Source organism: Urocampus carinirostris, chromosome 1 (genome assembly GCF_059441175.1).
Source record: "Urocampus carinirostris isolate Australia breed hairy pipefish chromosome 1, RoL_Ucar_1.0, whole genome shotgun sequence".
NCBI lineage: Eukaryota > Metazoa > Chordata > Actinopteri > Syngnathiformes > Syngnathidae > Urocampus > Urocampus carinirostris.
The window spans coordinates 31,110,088-31,122,786 of NC_142349.1; the positions used below are offsets into that span (position 1 = coordinate 31,110,088).

Below are 12,699 nucleotides of genomic sequence, written 5' to 3' on the forward strand. Positions count from 1 at the left end.
GAGTTTGTAAAAACCCTACAAAGACTGGTTATCCTGGAAGGGGGATTAACACTTGTGAGACCCCTTCTCAATGTTTCTTATTTTCCCCGTGCTGAGGTTTTGAGTTTTTCCTTGCCCGCATGTTAGTTTAAGTTCAGGGGACAGTGTAATTAAGACCTGTGTAGTCCTTTGAGACATTTTGTGATTAAGGGCTATACCAATAAATGTGACTTGACATGACTTGACTAGATGTTCGACGTTCAAAATAAATCTTTTAGGGCACACAGCCTTTCATTTTGAAATTAAAAGGCTGCAAAACATCAACCCCAATAAAAAAAGAACAAGGGTTACATAAAAGTACATAGACAGTTAAAGATTGTTTCTAAAAGAATCAAAAGTTTCATCATCCATCGTAAAAAAACAACATTAACTGCTTTTACTGTAGCTTCCTTCATCTATTTTGTGGCACCGCATAAAAAGCAACTTCCAAGTGCTGCCATGTGGGATCCAAAACACTTCCAAAAACTGCTGTCGTTGATACTGTCAAAGCTATATTTTTGAAAGTTCCCTTTACCATGAGAAAAACGAAATACATTAAAGCAAGAATAAAAAACAAGAGATCGCTGGTCTGATAAGTTCCAAATCCCCCAAATCATATTTTGGGGTTTGAAATTGTGTCAAAGTTCAAAAGCCAGCACCTATGTTATATATTTACAGTGCCTTGCAAAAGTATTGCCCCCTCAAGAACGTTTTGACATAGTCTCAGGTCTCTTGCAGACTCAGCTGATTTTCTGCCAGAATCTCCATGTATTTGGCCCTATCAATCTTACGATCAACTCCAACGATCTTTCCAGTCCCGGCTGAAGAAAAACAACCCCAAAACATGATAGTGCCACCACCATGTTTGATAGTGGTGATGTTGTTTTCAGGCTGATGTGCATTCTTACTCTTACACCAAACTTACACTTTGCATTCAGCCCCAAGTGTTAAATTTTGGTCACATGTGACCAGAGTACCTTGTTACTCATGTTATGTGTGTCTCATCTAGGTACTGGCAAATCCCAAATGGGTGGTTTATGGTATTCTTTCAGAAAGGGGTTACTTCTTGCCACTTTTCCATAAGGGGCAGGACTATGCGGAGTATGGCTAATAGTTATACTTTAGCTCGGCACTGTATATTAGGGCTTCAAGCTTGGGTGATTTTGTTGACAAACCACGACACGCTGCTCTTCAAATATGGGCAGGTCGTATATCAAAATGGGAAATGATTCCGCCAAAACAGTTGTTTTCAAAAACTTGAGTGTTGTGGAAATAATAGTCTGTGGTAAGCGGCCAGACCAATTGGAATGTGATACAGTTGTTAAAAACATGAATATAAAAACTTGAATAAATAAAACATGTTGCATAAGGCAAAGGGAAAAAAACAACAAAGGTTGTTCTGATTATACATAACAATTTCTTGTTTTTTAAAACACAATTGAATACTAACGGAAATGCTATTGTTCAATCAATGCAAAGTCTGAACAGTCACAGGGAAAGGTTCCAAACAGAGGTTTGCAGCATGATGTGTTTTCCTTATGGCCTGCAAACATAAGAAAGTTTAGAATTAGATTAAGACTGGGAAAAACAAACCCCAATGGACAAACAATTACGCTCACATCATAATTTTGTGCTGAGCAGTACAGAGGCCCCTGGCTACTTCGCGCCTCTGTTATCGCTGGTTCACTGTTCCACACCTTTCGATTTAAATTGTCTTTATTGTCATTAATATCAACGTATCAAGCATTATGTTCTACAGCAGACAGCAGACAGCAAATGCTATCACGGGCGCAGGTTAGGGAGGGCTTTGTGTGTTGGCTGGGCGAGACTGGGTGTGATTGGCTGGCGTATACTGTCAGTCAAAGAGCAGAACAGGCAGTGCACCAGTCAAAAGGTTCTCCCAAAACAAACAACGGCAGGTAGCTCGTAGCGACTCGTTACATTGAAAAGAAAATTATTAGTTAAATCAGACTCTAAGAAAAGTCAGAAGAGCGCAATAAAATGGTGGTCGCCAGCGGGTGCTCGTTGGATTATTATTAAATTCGGGAAGCGACTGAGTCATCGGGAGAGAAGGCAATCGTGAGGTTGCAGATCCAGCCTACTGCTATGGCTATGCTAACAACTCTCTTGAGCCACCCATGCCACCGCTGTATCCTCTCCAATGCGAGATCCATCACCCATGAAACAAATGACCTGGAGCTACAACTAATGGAAACTGCTACATTAAGATCTGTAATTCTGTGTTTTTATTTTTAGATGACACAAAAAATGTATAAACGTGTTAACCATCTTACAAAGATAAATCTAGTTAAACGTGATTAAAGAAACAACGGACAAAATAACAGCAATAATAAAAAGTATAATTGCAACAACAAAATAAAAGTGAATAAAAGTTATATTCACAAATCCTATTTAAAGGTATTCCCAAATTCTTGAATATGCAAATTCTGAGGAAATAGTACATGGTTTTTGCATAATGGAACACCCTGGCAAGCCAGTCACCAAATTGTTTCAAAAATGTTACGCGTGTTTTAAGCTACGTTTTCTTTGGAAGTTTTTCTTCTGCGCTTCTGTTAATCATGAGGGAAGAAAAAATGCAATGGCAAAGCGAAGCTAACAAAGAGTAGTGTCGGCTTCATTTTTAAGCAGATTTGTTGTGAAACATGGCAACACTTTCAAGCATTCACAAGCACCTCACCCAAAATTCAAGCACTTTCCAATCCTTTCAAGTTGGTTGCATGAAAGCAGGTATATATTTAGCATGGTGGTGAGTTATTCTCTACAACTTGCTTGTTCCTGAACAACTGGGCTAAGATTATTCCAGGAGATACAACTGGCACATCTACTATCTTGGGTGTGAGAAATGATTTGGTTTATAACCCCACCTACACCCTCAGAACGGTTTATCCTTGGATCAACACAATTCATGTAAGTCACCCTTTTTGACTTCAAAATGGTGAATTTCTCCAAAAGGTGAGAGAACTTGGTGCATGTTATTTCTTCATTTTTTTCCCTCCAAAATTTTCAAACTAATGCAGCCTGCCACCCCAAAAAGATCGCCCACCACTGCTATAGAACCAAATTGCCATCATTCAAAACGTACCTGTGTTGTGTTGCACTTCCGTAGGCATCCAACATCTGGATGCCAGCCACCTCCAGGTTCCAGTCAGATGTCTCCAGCAGCTTTAGACACTCGGGCCTGCTCCTCAGACCCAGACCAAACAACTGCTCCACCTAAGGCAAAACAAACCGCAAATATAAACATTAAGGAAAAACCGAAGAGACATGATGTTTTTTTATTGCCGGACATAACACTGCAAGTATTCATTGATTTGCGGCACATTTGAAAACAGCTGATCCCAAAAGTGCGAACGTTCAGAGTAACACATTTTGATGGCCTTTTTTTCCCCATTTTCTAACTGTTTTGCTGTTTGTTAAGAAACTCTTAATGGCTCCCTAGAGCCATACCTTTCTTTTACAGTGCCCAAATTGGAACAACGGGCCAGACGCACAAAAGGAGAGAGGGAAGCAGAATTATTTATCTACAACTCATTCTTCAAAGCTGCAGTTTCTTAATTTCCCCGCAAGGATCAACACAGCAATGTTATGGCCTGAGAGGAATCCACTCGGGTAAAAATGGCAAGCATCAACCTACAATGACTACCTGTTTGCAGCTGCGGGATCGGTTATACATCTAAACGTAAGTAAGGCTTGACCTGGAATGCACCAAACAGGATCTCTGCGGAGCCACAAAGCATTTTTATCGCAAATGACTGCTTTTCCTAGACAAAAATAATGGGCTTCTATTTTAATAGATTTTAATGATTTTAAAATGAACTTTGGGATGTCATAAAGTTGAAGTTATTTTCTTTTGACGCGGTAACCTTGACTGATTTGACGATAATTTTTGAGTAGAATCCTTTCCTTGGTTTGATGAAAGTTGGACTTTCCATCACATGAACTGACAGGGGGAAATAATATATTGATGGACACATGAACGACAAAGACGGATTAGAACACACCCCTTACATTAGGACACAAAATAATGAAACTGATGAGGAAGATACAATATAATATAATTGCACGGGTAGATATATAATGGCTCGTTTACTTAAGACAAAAAGGGCTTCTTGTTTTTTTTATACTCTACTGGTATGGCGTAAGGAAAGACTAAATGCAACTGAAAATTAGGAGTGGAATTAATTTGTCATTTTAACTAATGTCAATTTGAGAATTTACAAAACTCGGAAATAGAGCTTAGTAAATTTAGCATTTCGTTTGATTTCTTACAAGGTGACGTTGAATATCAAACAATAGTTCCTAGTTACTTGTGGCATTGATACGTTTATTCTGTTTTTAAAAGTAGATTTCATAGGCTGCCAGTTCTTTATTTTGAATATTATTTTTTTTAATGCAGTTTGTTGTATAGGACATAATTACATAATTGTCGCTATCAGCCAATCATGTTGCGGTTCTCCGATTTCCACAGCCTTTAGGGCTGATCTGTTTTTGTAACCTAGGGTATGTAATAAGCAGAGAGGCTGCAGGGGAGGGCCTCTCGAACAGGTCGGGATTTCTTATCGCCTTTCTCTACATGTTCAAAATCTAGAGATGGCCTCTTTCCTTATTTCAAGTGTCTACTAAAGTTAAAACCTATTATGCGTGTACCTTATTTTTGTGACTATAAGGTGCACCAAAAATGATTGGACTTTTTTCTATATGTGTGGCGTTCTGTATAGTGTGACGCGCCGAGTGTGTTGTTGTAAGGCGGACATGGTAAAGTATACAATGAAAACATTAAAGAGGAAGTGTGATTGTTTATGAAAGAACGAGTATGTGCGTTATGCAGACCAAGGTGCTTTATTTCAAGCATTACCATCAAACTGTGCCTCTATGCATCACAGAGCTCACACTATCTGTGACCTTCACCACAGACAATCATCATTTTGCAGGCTGGTGCGACAATTCTTAGTGCCAATCGTGACAGACCTTTTCTACAGTATCTTTTGCATCAGCATGCTGTCTTTTTTATATTATTTGCTGTTAATAGTGTCAATAAAATTGTTCGCATATGTATACCCAGGAATATTTAGTAATGCCGTATGCCGTAAGTTAGGAAAACTGCACTACGAATGGTCAGGTGATCCCCAAACACATGATAAGCTAAACGTGAACCATCTTCAAAAATGGCATCTGGTGTGCGAGAGACAGAGCTGTCAGACCGAGGCTCTTATCCTCAACAGCGTCTCGTTGAGGAGAATTAACTCTGAGGGCGGATTGTGGCTCTTTGGCACTCCATAATGGCCTTCTGGTGTTTTTTTCAAACATGCTGTTGTGTTTTTGTTTTGGTCCAATATGGCTTTTCAACATTTTTCCAATCCCTGAGCTAACATGTCTGCTGGAACTGTTGTTCGAGCTTTCTCAAACATAGGCATGGTTTCAGAAGAGATCAGAAAGTGAAACCGACATTTGGCTCAGACACAGACGATGAGGAATTTTATGTGAGTGTAAGTGAAGTTTATATTGTATTATTGAAATAATAACTATCAGAAAGGTTGACCCAACCTTATAGATTTTTTTTTATTCAATTTTGTGGCACAGAGGATTCCACCCAATTTAACAAACAAAGTTATTGTGTATAAATAGCAATAGTTGTTTTACCTTTAAATAATGAACAGCTTTCTCAATATTCCAGTTGTGGTTTTGGAGGGCAGTCTGGCATTCTTCAATTGTCACACCATGCACTGCCTCCTGCACCTGTAATACAATCAAACCAAGGACAATTTAGAGGAAATCAATTACAAAAAAAGCAAATGCAGTTATCTAATGAAAAAAATGTTGGGATGTTTGAAACCACCCTTTCGGGACTGTTATCAGTACAATAACTCATCTTTAGAGTTTTCACAGATGCTAAGTCCTAATAACAATATCAACTTATAATAGATGAAAGGAGCACCGCGGTTTTCCCTTTAAAATTCAATACAATCTTTGTCAATTCTCTTTTCTTGTTTTTAATTATTCACCAATACTGCCAGAACCATTAACTTGAAATCAAGCTGGGTATCAGAGCGCTACTGAAACTTTGTTTTGGTACTACTTCATGCTAGTAGAAAGCAAATTCCTGATCGCAAAATGGCTTTCGGATGGCCTCTGATACTGAAAAGGTTTGGTATTCGCCTAATACCTGTTTGTAGTCATCCATTACTAATATTAAAATGTATACTTACTTGAAACGTAAAGATATCCAAATGACAACATATTGCAAAGTGAAAATCACTCTATGACACGCAGATAATTAACTGTTAAAAGATTTCTCATTTTTTAATAGCGTTACCACCATTTGGTAAATTTGTCAAAAACATTAATGAAAGAATGCTGTATTTCAAAATGATATCCTATGTGCTAATGGCCTTACAGTATGTCAGTACAGCCATTATTGGATGTTGGGTATGTAAATAGTTAAGGTCCACAGTAAAATCTTATTTATACAGTATCTAAAAGTTCATGAATCGATAAATAACTGAGACGGTCTTCCTACCTCCTTTACATCGAAGAAAATCGCCATTGTCACTAGAGATTTACAAATCAATAACGTTAGATCTTTGGTCCTTAGGGTACAATGGCAAACCAAGCGTGTTGACTCTACAAACTTTACCACAGGTTATTGTTTACAAATAGACAATTACTTAGTTCATTCTGCATAATTTCAGCCCTTCAGTATATTTCTAGGTCATTACTAGCAAGCAAATATACTGTAAAACATTACCACTTTGACTTTGTCGGCAGAGTTTTCCAGTCTGTCTGTCCTTGGGCAGTAAGCGCTGCCTGATGGTGCCGTCAGCCCTTCTGTACAAATTCCAGAGAGACTGTCTGATGTCTTCATTCCAGTCCGTCCTTCAAGACTGCTGTTGTTGTTGGAGAGAAAATTAGTTTTCATCTCAGCCAGCGGGTCAACCCCACGTCCATTTAGAGTGCCGTGCACCATAGGCTGGACCGTGGCGGTGTTAGCTTGCCGCACATATCTGCCTAACACGGCACTGCCACTCAGGCTCTCGGTTCCCCTGAAGAAGTGGTTGTATTTGTCGAGGTAGGGCGGCCTCTCTGGCAGAAGGTAATAGTGAGTGTGGCTGACTTTTCGTCCATCACGGACAATAGGGAGGATGCAGGGCCCTTTGTTTTCAAAGTCCTTCCCCTGTGCCTGCATCACTTTAGGTGCAGCATATTTGGGATTTAGGGCAAAACTGTGCGTAGTTGGCATATATTTAACTGGAGAGGTAGAGAGGTAGGAGCTGCAGTTGTGTGTGGTGGGGCAGGTGTTAAAGGAAACTGGAAAAGGGGTGACAGCTTCCGGGCCTTTTGGACTTGGTGTTCTGGAGCCAGGCTGTGACAAGGCGTCCCTCGGAGGGATTCGTGGAGGCCGGTCCCGCTCTAAGCCTGAAATGTCATTGGTAACATCAACTGGGCCTGGAGACAGAGAGAGGTCCCTTGACCAACGAGCTGAGGAGTAGTCACCCTTTTTAATTGGGCGAGGGGGAATAGGGACACGAGGAGGGATCTGGGGTTTGTCTTCAGTGGTGGACTTGTGCTCCTGTAGACATGAGGGCGTAATCGGGACGTTGAGCCTCCTCATGCACTCTTGCTGAAGTTCTTGGAATATTTCTACGGACTGGGAGAAAGAGGTAGTTGGGCCCTGGCTGTGCTTGCTAGGGAGAAAGAGGTTATCATCCAGGCCTGCTCTGTCCATAACATGGGTCACAACCTCAACTTTTTGTACCAAAGACACATCCTCCATAGAGATATGGACATTCTTCTGCTCCTCAGAGTGCAGTTGCAACCTGGTGTTGATGGAACTTACCTAAACATGAAAAAATAATGGCAATTTTATGCAATTATATAATAGATACAACCTTTACGGCAGTAGTTTGCAGTTCAAATGACACATATGTGTAATCTCTAGGAAATGTATCGAGTTTAACTCAACGCCAAATCCATTATCCATAAAACAGATGACCTGGAGTTACAACTCATCGAAAACACCTACACTCGTAACGGTTGTATTTCAATCATCATAGAGACCTGGCCAACCCAGGATCTACGATGCTAGAGTGCAGATAGCTGGCCGCTCTCTACATTGCTTTTTTACACTGAAAAGAGAAGCCTCCAATTTTGTTTTTCTATTGTATAATTATAATAAAGACCATTCATTCAACTGCAATTCTGTGTTATGTGGTTTTTTTTAGATCTATACTTGTTATATGGTTACAGTCGTATATTTTACATGTTACTGATATCTAATAAATAAAAAATGTTTCTATTTTGAGGGTTTTGACTATTGCAAGATCTTTTTGAAACGCAACCCCCGCTGTAATTAATAATTGGCTGTCATCTTGGACACAAAATATGAAGACCGCACCTCCAGATCGTCCTCATCTCGGGCTACATCGTCGTACGTCGGGGGAAGAGGTAAAGGCAGAGCATCCCAGTCCACCACTGGAGTGGGGTGAAGAGGACGAGGCAAATATTTGGAAGGACTCTGAGGTGGTGTCCGATCCAAAAGATTCTCTGCTTCCAAAGCCAGCTTTGCGAGCGAAGAAATTGGGAATTCCACCACAGGTGACGGGGAGTGTGTGGGTGATGAAAACTCTTCCCCAAAGTCAATGAGGGATACTTCTTTCTTGGCAGTCCCATGTTTGCAAGAAGACACCCAGGCTGTCGGTCGGAGTTTGAGGCCTTTGATGGAGCTTGTTTTCCGAAGAGGCTGTCTCTTCAGTCCCACGGATGTCAAGTCCTCATCCTGATACACTGCGTCGTAACAAGGCTCTGAGGAGAAATGAGCATTATAATTCATTACTTTTGGAGACTTAAGCATCTGATAGCACCCAGTGTTTTAAGTAACGCATTACAAAGGAACGGGAACGAGTACTCTAAATAAAAGTTGTGACAACTGATGTTGGAACATTGTGCGCTACTCAGCTACATTTTAAAAGTACACCAAGACAGTTAATCTTCCAATTATGAAGCAAAGTACAATCTATTATCTGCCAAATACACAACTCTAATGTGATGGTTGGGTTTGGTTATGGTACCTACAAAATACAATTGAATACAGTAACGGTGCTGCCGTTTCAAGAACAGACGCTGAATTTCTCCCAACTGATATTTTGATATTCTCTCTACTATTTAAATCTAAGCCTTACTTACAACCATACAATTAAAAAATGAAATCAGGGGGTCAGTTTATATGCGTTATTTGTGTTATTTGTGTGTCACCATTAGCGAATGGTAGGCAGCATGTGCAGAGGGGTGTGGCTTATACAACAAACTAATTGTAAATCAATGGGGCAATAAAAACACAATTTAGAGTAGAAGCGCTGATTTTTTTTTTTTTCTTTTTAATTTGTAAAATCATTTATGCGTTACACCATGCCTGGAAAAAAATAATGCGTTGTACATTACCCAGAAATAGAGAAAGAATTCTTCAGGTGGTTTGAAGACAAAAGACAAAATGGATATGGAGTGTGCAAGCTTTCAAGATTGCACACGCCAAGGAATATGAGGGGTTCATCGCTTCCACAGGTTGGTCTACACTCTTTCTATGTCTGTTATCGGCTTCAATGTGAGTATACATGGTAATATGTAACTATAAAATACTTTCAGATTAACGGCTTACTTTTGAGTGTCAGTAATCTGGGTGGTAAAGCAATTACTTTTTAAATAAAGTCACTAGTTTTTTTACAGTAACACGTCAAACACTGTTCACACCATATAACTCCAAAGGGCATTGTGCTGGCACTTGGCAGCAGTGTTGAATATTGGTAAAAGCAACGGAAGAGTCACAGATCAACAAGCAAAAAAGGAAAAATGCATGAGGTGTACCTTTGAAGAGCTGAGCTAGAAGAGAGAAGAGAGGACAGGAGCAATGGGTGAGGGGCTGCAGAGACAAAGAAGACTTACTCTTGATTACCGGTGTAGGTTGAGGAGGACGAGGAGGAGGCACTTCTGGAAACAAAATGCGGCCGCAGGCACCGCGCAAAGATTGAGAATGGGGGGAAAGAAAGCACAGCAAGTAGGTCAGAAAAGAAGTAATCAAAAATGTCTGAGGAAAGAAAAGAAAACAATTTTGCAAGGCACATTTCAATGTCAAGCAAAGAAATATTCGAAAAGCAGCAGTTTTGACAGAACATCTGGACATAACAATTTCATAGTCATAAATGATATACATCATGTTACAAAACATAAATATAAATGGTCTGCATTTATTCAAGTCAGTGGAGACCTCCCAAAGCTCTTTACTATGTGCCTCACACTTACCCGTTCACACACACTCATATACCGATAGCAGCGTCAGCCATGCAAGGCAACAACCTGCTTGTTGGTAAGTGTTTGGAATTACCAACCAGTGTCTAAGAGTTTTTATTGGTTCCATATGCACATCATTTATTCGTATTGGTAGGTCAGAACGCTAAAGAGCAGAAAAGCACCTATTCACTCCTTTTTTTCACCTTTACACAAACAAGAAATTGAGTAACCCCAAATAGATGTTTTGCAAAGGTAAGAATTAGATTGCTTAACTACAAGGAGGACATGCTAACCAGTATGAGTACTCAAGAATTGAGTAGAGATTTTTTTGTTTTAGGTTTCAATTTAGTTAATGAATTCAGTGCCATCTTAATTGAAAACTGATCTTTCATTCCTTCGTACTTTCTATATAGTATGCAAATATAGCATGTCTCTTCTCAAGGTTCTTGTAACTTAAAAGTAGGGTAAGTCGGGGGTCAAAAACCAGCGGCTCTGGAACCGAATGCAGCTCTTTGGCACTCTCAAGTGGCTCTCTAGCACTTTTTCAAAAATGTTTGATAATGTAAAATGATATGGTTTCTGTAGGACAACAAATATGACACAAACATTCTTAACATTTTCCAAAAGGTATATCAATGTATACAGCATGTGTTGCTTTCCTTAAATGCCTTTTATAAATCAATTCTCTTTTTTTTTTGCATCTTTAAAAAATATGTTGGGTTTTTTTTGCCTTATATGGCTCTTTCAACATTTTTGCTCGCCAACTTCTGGGTTAAGTATTTGTCAGTTGTTTGTCACCCCTGCCTTAAATACATTTAGTATTTAAAGTCACGGTAAAAGTGTCATGTCCTGCACGGTCGTCATGGCACCCAGCTGGCCCTGCCCCTTGACACCGGCTGAGACGAATTGAATTGGTGGAGTACTAAAACGCTCCTTTTGGGATTGCCCGTTGCCAGACCATTGCTTCACTATGAGGAAAACCTGTTCATGCCTGTTTGTTCAGAGTAAATGCCTTGTTTGTAATTTTGATTGCCTTTAAGCCTGTTTTGTTTTGTCTTTGGTCCCTGTGTGTTGGACAACTTTTATTTTCCAATTAAAGTGACAGATCGTCTACGCATTTGAGTTCACACTTCCTGCTTCCTGGCCCGTTTCCTGACAAAAAGTGTTGTTTTATTTTGTATTTTTTTTTCCATACTGGCATTTTATCTATATTAACGTTGAATTATTTTTGTGTGTATGGATTTGAACGATGCTGTTTCATTGATATCTGATTTTGTAGTAAGTACAAAAACTAATATTCTGATACATTGTACAGAAACACATTCGTGTGATAATCGACAAATTATAAAAGCTACTGAAATAACATTAACATAGATTAACATTCACTCACTTTTAGCTCGCCCTGGCAGCTGAGTGGGCCGAGCTGCACTTAGGTCGGAACCCAAAACATCAGGAGGATCCATAGGATTCCCAAGATATAAACTGGTAGGGAGAAGACAGCAGAGATCACTTAGTCATCATCATCATCATCAGAAGCCTTCCATTGTTATAAGCTACTGCTATCTACTGGTCTAAAGGTCACACTGCAACTTATATTAGCCTATTTCTTGAATGTAATCGTTAGCCTAACCTCATCAACTTGTCACCTAAACTGCAATCAAGCAATTAAGAAGCTTTACTCATCAATCCTGTCCGGGAAGCCCCAGCAGCGATGAGGGTTGGCGTCTCCGTGGCCGGTGTGGATGAAGCTGTTTTTGAGCGGGCGGCTGATGTCGTGGGCCGACAAACCCGCGACTGATGTCACCACGTGCCTGGGGAACGCTCCCACTTTCAGGGTACGCTTATTCTGACCTCGCCACCAGTAATTCTCCGCTCTGAAATATTGAAAATGATTAATAAAAGACTGGAACCTGGAAATTCACATCAACTGAATAACAAAAAACAAATGAAGCCGGCGGTTACATTGCTTCAGCCCAAAAAAAAAAAAAAAAAAAACGCTCTCACCGGCCCTCGATGATGGTAATGACATCATCGGCATGAATTAGGAGCTTATCTTGCATATTAAAGTCCTGCAGGGCACACATGTCCGTCGGCATGGTCTGCAACACATACAAGTACTTCAGACACAAACACTCACCTCATTGGATCACGCTGTAAAATATTTTTCATGATACTTATGATATTTTTTTATTAGGTAGGCCTCTAAGAACACCTAAGTAGCCTGTGGATGGGGGTTTTGGGGTTTTTAAGGGTTATTGTTCTATCTTCGTTATTCATTATCCATTATCCGTTATCGGTCAGTTCATAATACGCTACAAAGCCAAGGAGCCGGGACTCTTACTCTCAGCCAAAAGGCCAAGCTAAGGTCCTAGCCCTAAAGCC

The 12,699-nt window shown here is 39.9% G+C and overlaps 1 protein-coding gene across 3 annotated transcripts in view; it reads right to left on the reverse strand.

The window, feature by feature from the left end:
- Positions 1 to 508: 508 nt before the first annotated feature.
- Positions 509 to 12,699, reverse strand: part of tnk2b (tyrosine kinase, non-receptor, 2b) — a 54,366-nt gene continuing 42,175 nt past the window's right edge. Inside the window, exons 10-19 of one of the 3 annotated variants that reach the window (XM_088334904.1) lie at positions 12,322 to 12,416; positions 11,997 to 12,191; positions 11,708 to 11,799; positions 9,895 to 10,017; positions 8,432 to 8,838; positions 7,531 to 7,873; positions 6,785 to 7,452; positions 5,680 to 5,775; positions 3,122 to 3,252; positions 509 to 1,561 (exon numbers count right to left, since the gene is read on the reverse strand). In XM_088334904.1, coding sequence (XP_088191030.1) covers positions 1,555 to 1,561; positions 3,122 to 3,252; positions 5,680 to 5,775; positions 6,785 to 7,452; positions 7,531 to 7,873; positions 8,432 to 8,838; positions 9,895 to 10,017; positions 11,708 to 11,799; positions 11,997 to 12,191; positions 12,322 to 12,416 — 2,157 coding nt within the window. In that variant the 3' untranslated portion in view covers positions 509 to 1,554. Of the gene's footprint in view, positions 1,562 to 3,121; positions 3,253 to 5,679; positions 5,776 to 6,784; positions 7,874 to 8,431; positions 8,839 to 9,894; positions 10,018 to 11,707; positions 11,800 to 11,996; positions 12,192 to 12,321; positions 12,417 to 12,699 lie in introns of all 3 variants that reach the window. The other 2 variants (XM_088334907.1, XM_088334900.1) reach the window with 2 other exon arrangements.